General features: G+C 71.8%; 1 protein-coding gene across 3 annotated transcripts; it reads right to left on the bottom strand.

The window, feature by feature from the left end:
• Nucleotides 1–255: 255 nt before the first annotated feature.
• CORO6 (coronin 6) lies at nt 256–3,692 on the bottom strand. Of its 3 annotated transcripts, none has more exons than XM_026047813.1 (10): nt 3,410–3,692; nt 3,117–3,239; nt 2,658–2,787; nt 2,400–2,581; nt 2,090–2,209; nt 1,438–1,542; nt 1,218–1,363; nt 1,085–1,142; nt 707–937; nt 256–454 (listed from the first exon to the last, which is right to left on the bottom strand). In XM_026047813.1, the coding sequence occupies exons 1-10, from the start codon at nt 3,605–3,607 to the stop codon at nt 332–334; spliced, it is 1,416 nt and encodes a 471-aa protein (XP_025903598.1). In that variant the 5' UTR covers nt 3,608–3,692; the 3' UTR covers nt 256–331. The 3 variants fall into 3 exon arrangements, with proteins under 3 accessions (XP_025903598.1, XP_025903599.1, XP_025903600.1); XM_026047814.1 differs by having other exon boundaries at nt 256–451; XM_026047815.1 differs by lacking the exon at nt 2,090–2,209 and adding an exon at nt 1,786–1,905.
• Between the last annotated feature and the right edge of the window lie 1,360 nt (nt 3,693–5,052).

Raw genomic sequence — 5,052 nt, 5'->3', positions numbered from 1 at the left:
GCCGGCCGCGGGACAGCGGGGACGCTCTGCGCCGTCCCCACGGCCGCCGCGCGGTGCTGGGGGGACGCTGCCTCCTGCCTGGCCCTGGGGGGTGTCCAGCGGCTCCCGCTGCATCCCGGCCTCCTGGAGCATCCGCGGGCGCCGGGACGTGCCCRGCCGCAGCCGCGGCGCCGAGGGCGCTGCCGACGGCTCCGCGGGACAGCGCCAGCCCCGCCGTGGGGCTCCACGGGAAAGAACAGGGCTGTGGCCTCCTCCCCGTGCGGGGACTCGGGTTTAATCCTGTTCAGTAAGGCTGGTCCAGTTCCCCTGGCGCCATGGGCGGGCCGTGGCGCTACTCGGTGCCGTTGGTGAACTGGCACAGTTTGTTCTCCAGGTCGGCGATGCGCTTCTCGTGCGCCTGCACGGTCTCCTTGAGGGCGCGGATCTCCTCCAGCACCTCCTGCAGCGCGGGCTGCTGCGGGGACACGCGGGGCGTCACCGCGGTGCCCTCCAGCCCCCAGCACCAGCCAGACCTGGTGGGACATCCCCACCCCGTGGCGTGCTGCATGGAGAGAACATCTCCACCTTATGTCCTCCTGGATTGGGAGGACATCTCCACCCCATGGCCTCCTAGATGGAAAGGACATCTCCACCCCATGGTCTCCTGCATGGAGAGGACATCCCGTGCCCCCTGTCCCCATGGTGCTGGCGGGGTGGTGGCACTCACAGAGAGGCCGGAGTCGCTGGAGGACTGGCTGCGCCGCGGCCCCGGGGGCGGCCGGTTGTCCAGGATGTTCTTCTTGACCACCTTGAGCTCGCGGTTCTTGAGGGGCACGTAGCCGTCCCGCAGCGAGATGAGGATGGGCTCCGCGTCCTTGCCCGCCAGCCACTCGTCCGCCTCGAGGGCCGGCTCGGGGCCCGGCGTGTCAGGGTACAGGTCGTCCTGGAAGAGGTCCGACTGCGCCCCGCGCGCAACGTCACCGCGCGGCACGGGCACAGCTCCCCGGGGCACCCATGGGCAGAGCGAGGTCTGACTGCGGGGACGAGGGCAGGGCGCCGTGAGCGCGGCTCCCGCGCCGCGCCGCGCGGCCGCCCCGCGCCTCACCTTGCGCGGCACCGTCATGACGATGGGCTCGCACTTGCGCTCGTGCAGCTTGAAAAACCTGCGGGGGGAGAAAGCGGTGAGGAGGCGGCCGGCGCCGCGAGCAGCGCCCGCCGGGGCGCCCCGAGCCCCTCACCTGGCGATCTCGCACTTGCTGACGTCCAGCCCGCGCTTGGGCATGAAGCCCATGCCGCGCTGCGGCTCCTTGCTGCTGTACGTGCTCAGGTAGTGCACGTAGGGCGCCTCGTCCGTGATCTCGAAGTAGCGGATGCTGCTGTCGCCCTGCGGGGACGGGGGTGGCGGTGGGCACGGGGCGGGCGTGCGGCACAGGCGGCGGGTGCCCATTATGGCCTCACCTTCCCGCACAGGTACACGATGCTCGAGTCRGCGTCGTAGAAGGGCAGCAGCACCCCGTTGCTCGTGTCCATCTCCTGCAGCGCGATGGGCTCCTCGAAGTTGTTCTGGGGGGGCGCGGGAGGCCACGTTAGGTGCCACACGCCGGGGGCTCCTCTCCCGCACGCRCCGTGTCCCCCTTGTCCCCAGGGCTGCGCACGCCCTCCCGCACCACACACAGCACGGCACACGTGGGAATTGGTGCCCAGCCCGGGGACGTCACCCAGACACAGGGACGGGGCAGAGGGACAGGGACGGAGGGAGCGCGGGCGCCGCGTTCCCGGGAGGAGCACTCCATGCGGGCGCGTTACCGGGTCCCACAAGCCCAGCTCCCGCTGGCTCATCCTGGTAAAGCCCGTGGTAAAGATGTGTCCTTGGCGCGTGAAGATGGCGCGCACGGGCCGCAGGCCTTCGTGGGGCGCGAACCGCTCCTGGCGGGCGGAGTGGGGAGAGAGCGTCAGCGCGGGGCGCCGGGGCCGGGGGGTCCGCTGCGTCCCCCAAAATGCTCATGGGGTCCCACGTGCGGGGATGGACGTGGCCGCGCGAGGGAGCTGCGGGGGGAGCTGCTGTCGTTGCCGTGGGGCCCAGGCGTCCGGGCGGCGCTGCTGCCCGTACCAGGTCCCAGAGGCCGAGCTGGCGCTCGCTCATCCTGCTGAAGCCCGTGGTGAAGATCTTGCCCTCGGCCACGAAGATGGCGCGGATGGGGCGGGCGCCGTCGTGCGGCCGCGCTTTCTCCTGCCGCCGGCGGGGAGGGTTAGAGCCAAACACAGACACGCGGGGCGGGCGGTTAGTGCGGGCAGGGGGGCGGCACAGGAGAGCCCTCCCCAAAGCGCAGCGGGACGCGCCGGGGCCGGGACAGGCAGGACAGCGCCGGAGCCGCAAGGACAGCGGGGGCAATGGCCCCCGTGGCGGGGGGGACACTCACCGCCACGACCTGCCGCTTGCGGGGGTCGATGACGCGCACGCGCTTGTCCTTGCAGGTGGTGACGAGCAGGCTGCCGTTGCGGTTCCAGCCCACGTTGTAGATGAGGTCGGCGTGCATGTCGGCCAGCGCCAGCAGCATCTCGCCCGTGCCCACGTTCCACAGGATCACCAGGTTGTCGCTGCCTGCCCGGGGACGCAGGGATGGGGCCGTCGCTCCGGGTCGTGCCCAGCCCCGCGCCCCGGGCGCCGCCGGCCTCACCTGCGCTAAGCAGGACGTTGCGGGCCGTGGGGTGCCAGGCGATGATGCCCACGCGCTTGGAGTGCCCTTCCAGCGTCACCACGGGCTCCGTGAGGTTGCGCACGGGCACGTAGTCGGGGATCTGCCACACCTGGGGGCATGCGGGCGGTCAAGATGCCCCCRAAGCCGAATCCCCGGGGTGCCACCCTGGGACCCCCGGCCCGTCCATCCCGGAGCAGGAGGCAGCGCCTGCCCCGCCGGCGGGGAGAGCCCATCCCGGCCCCTGGGCCACCGCGGCCGCTATTCCGGGTGCTGAGTCGCCAGGATGGGTATATTTAGCACAAAGTGCTGCATCATGGAGCGAGCAGCAGCCGCCAGCGCAAACGCAAGGCCCCGGCACTAAAAATAGCCGGGTGACACTTGGCGGGCGGCGGAGGGCGACGTGCGGCCCCCGACCCGGCAGGCGGGMGCCCCGCTCACCATCACCGTGGTGTCCTCGGAGGCGCTGGCGATGACGTTGTCGTTGTGGGGACACCAGTCGATGTCGAGCACCGGCGCCGTGTGCCCGGTCACCAAGGGGTGGTTCTTGTCCACACGGCCGGTCTGTGGTGTTGGGGAGGGGGGACACGACACTGCGCTCAGGCCACCACATCTCTGGGGACCCTGCAGAAACCTGTCCCGCAGGGAGCTCCCGCATGGGGACAAGGGCTGCTCCGAGCAGCATCCCCGCTCCCTGTGTCCCCGCGGGCCAGCCCTGGCGCGGCGCCGCTCACCTTGGCCAGCGGCAGGACGATGAAGGCGCCGCCGCCGCCCGCCTCCACGATGATGGCCACGAACTTGGGGTTGACGGCGCAGAAGGAGCTGTCCCACGTCACCTTGGAGACGCGGATGTCCTCGTACATCTGGTCGGCCTTCACGGGCTGGCCGAACACGTGCCGGAACTTGCTCTGCCGCACCACGCGGCGGCTCATGGCTGGGGGCCGCGGGTCAGCGCCCGCCCGCGGGGGTCCCGGCGCATCCCCCCGCCCGGCGACGCGGCGCCCGGCACCTGCGACGGCCCGTCCGGAGCCGGCCCCGCTGGTGGCACCCGGGGTGCCCAGCTCCCGCCCGGAGCCCGGGGCTGGCGCCTGGCTGGCGAGGGGAAGCCACGAAACCGGACACTGCCACCTGCGTCCCCTGCGTCCCCGCGCAGCGGCACGAACCCCGCGGGGACGTCAACAGCCTCCCCAGGCTGCCCTGCAGCCCCGCGGGGCTGGGGGGACCCCAGCCGGGTCTGGGGCGCACGGGATGCAGAGCTGCCCCCCGTGCAGGAGCCGGGTCACCTGGGGATGGGGCAGGAGCGGTGCTGAGCCCTGCGGTGCCCACACTGTCCCCACGGCATCGCACCTGGCCTGACCGCCGGGCACGGGGTCTCGGTTCAGCCCCGGTACCCTGCTGCCTGCTGGCGTGCAGGCTCATGAGGGTCCCCGTGCCCAGTGCAGAGCAGGACGTGCCACCCGGTCACCCCAGTGCTGTGGATSTCCGCACCATGCATGGAGCACCTGGGCAAGGGGGGCGCACACCCACACACCCTTTGGAGCCGTCACGGTGCCAGGACAGGCACCTCCRGGGCCAGGGAAGGAGCCGGGCGCTCAGGGGGTGTCCTGCTGCGCCTCATCCCGCAGCACCAGGAGCACATCTTGGGTGCAGCCAGGCCGGTGAGAGGCCGGGGGCCTGCGTGGGGTGTGGGTGGGTGCAGGTACAGCTGGGCAGGGTGCAGTGGGGGTGCACACAGGCGTGGATGAGGTGCAGATGGGTGCAGGCAGGGTTGCCTGGGGTAAAGCAGAGCAGGTCAAGGTGCAAGTAGGGTGCAATGGGTCATGAGCAGGGCCAGACAGGGTGTCAGCAGGCAGGGAGATGTGGGTGCAGAGGGGTGCAAGCAGCGCCAGGCAGAGTGTAGCAAGGGTGCAGACACGGTGCATGGGTGCAAGAACAGAGCCAACAGGGTGCAGGTGGGGGGCAGGCACGTGCTGCAGGAGGTGCAGGGGGTGTGTGAAGGGCTGCACCCCACGCTGGGTGCAGGAAGGTGCAAGCAGGGCTGGGCAGAGCGCAGCGTGGGTGAGAGCAGAGCCAGACTGGGTGCAAGCAGGGTGCAGAGGGAGGTGCAAGCGAGGGCTGGAGGAGGCGCAAGGCGGCTGCGAGCGGCCGGGCGGGTGCAGGGGCTGCGGGCGAGGCCGGGGGTACCCGCGGGGTGCGGGGGCACGAGCGGAGCCCCGCGGGGTGCACATGGGGCAGCGCTGCTGCCGCCCCGGGCCCTGCCATTACGTGGCCACAATTGAATCCGCAGCGGCTGCTCCGGGAACGAGCAGAGGTCACTTTCCAAATATAGCCGTGCCCGGCGGCCGGCGGCGGGCGAGGGGCCGGGGGCCCGCGAGCC

This window comes from Nothoprocta perdicaria, unplaced genomic scaffold (assembly GCF_003342845.1).
Source record: "Nothoprocta perdicaria isolate Ctin4 unplaced genomic scaffold, notPer1 scaffold_50, whole genome shotgun sequence".
Taxonomy (NCBI): Eukaryota; Metazoa; Chordata; class Aves; order Tinamiformes; family Tinamidae; genus Nothoprocta; species Nothoprocta perdicaria.
The sequence above is the reverse complement of the archived record's forward strand: the minus strand, read 5'-3'. Positions and strand labels throughout refer to the sequence as shown.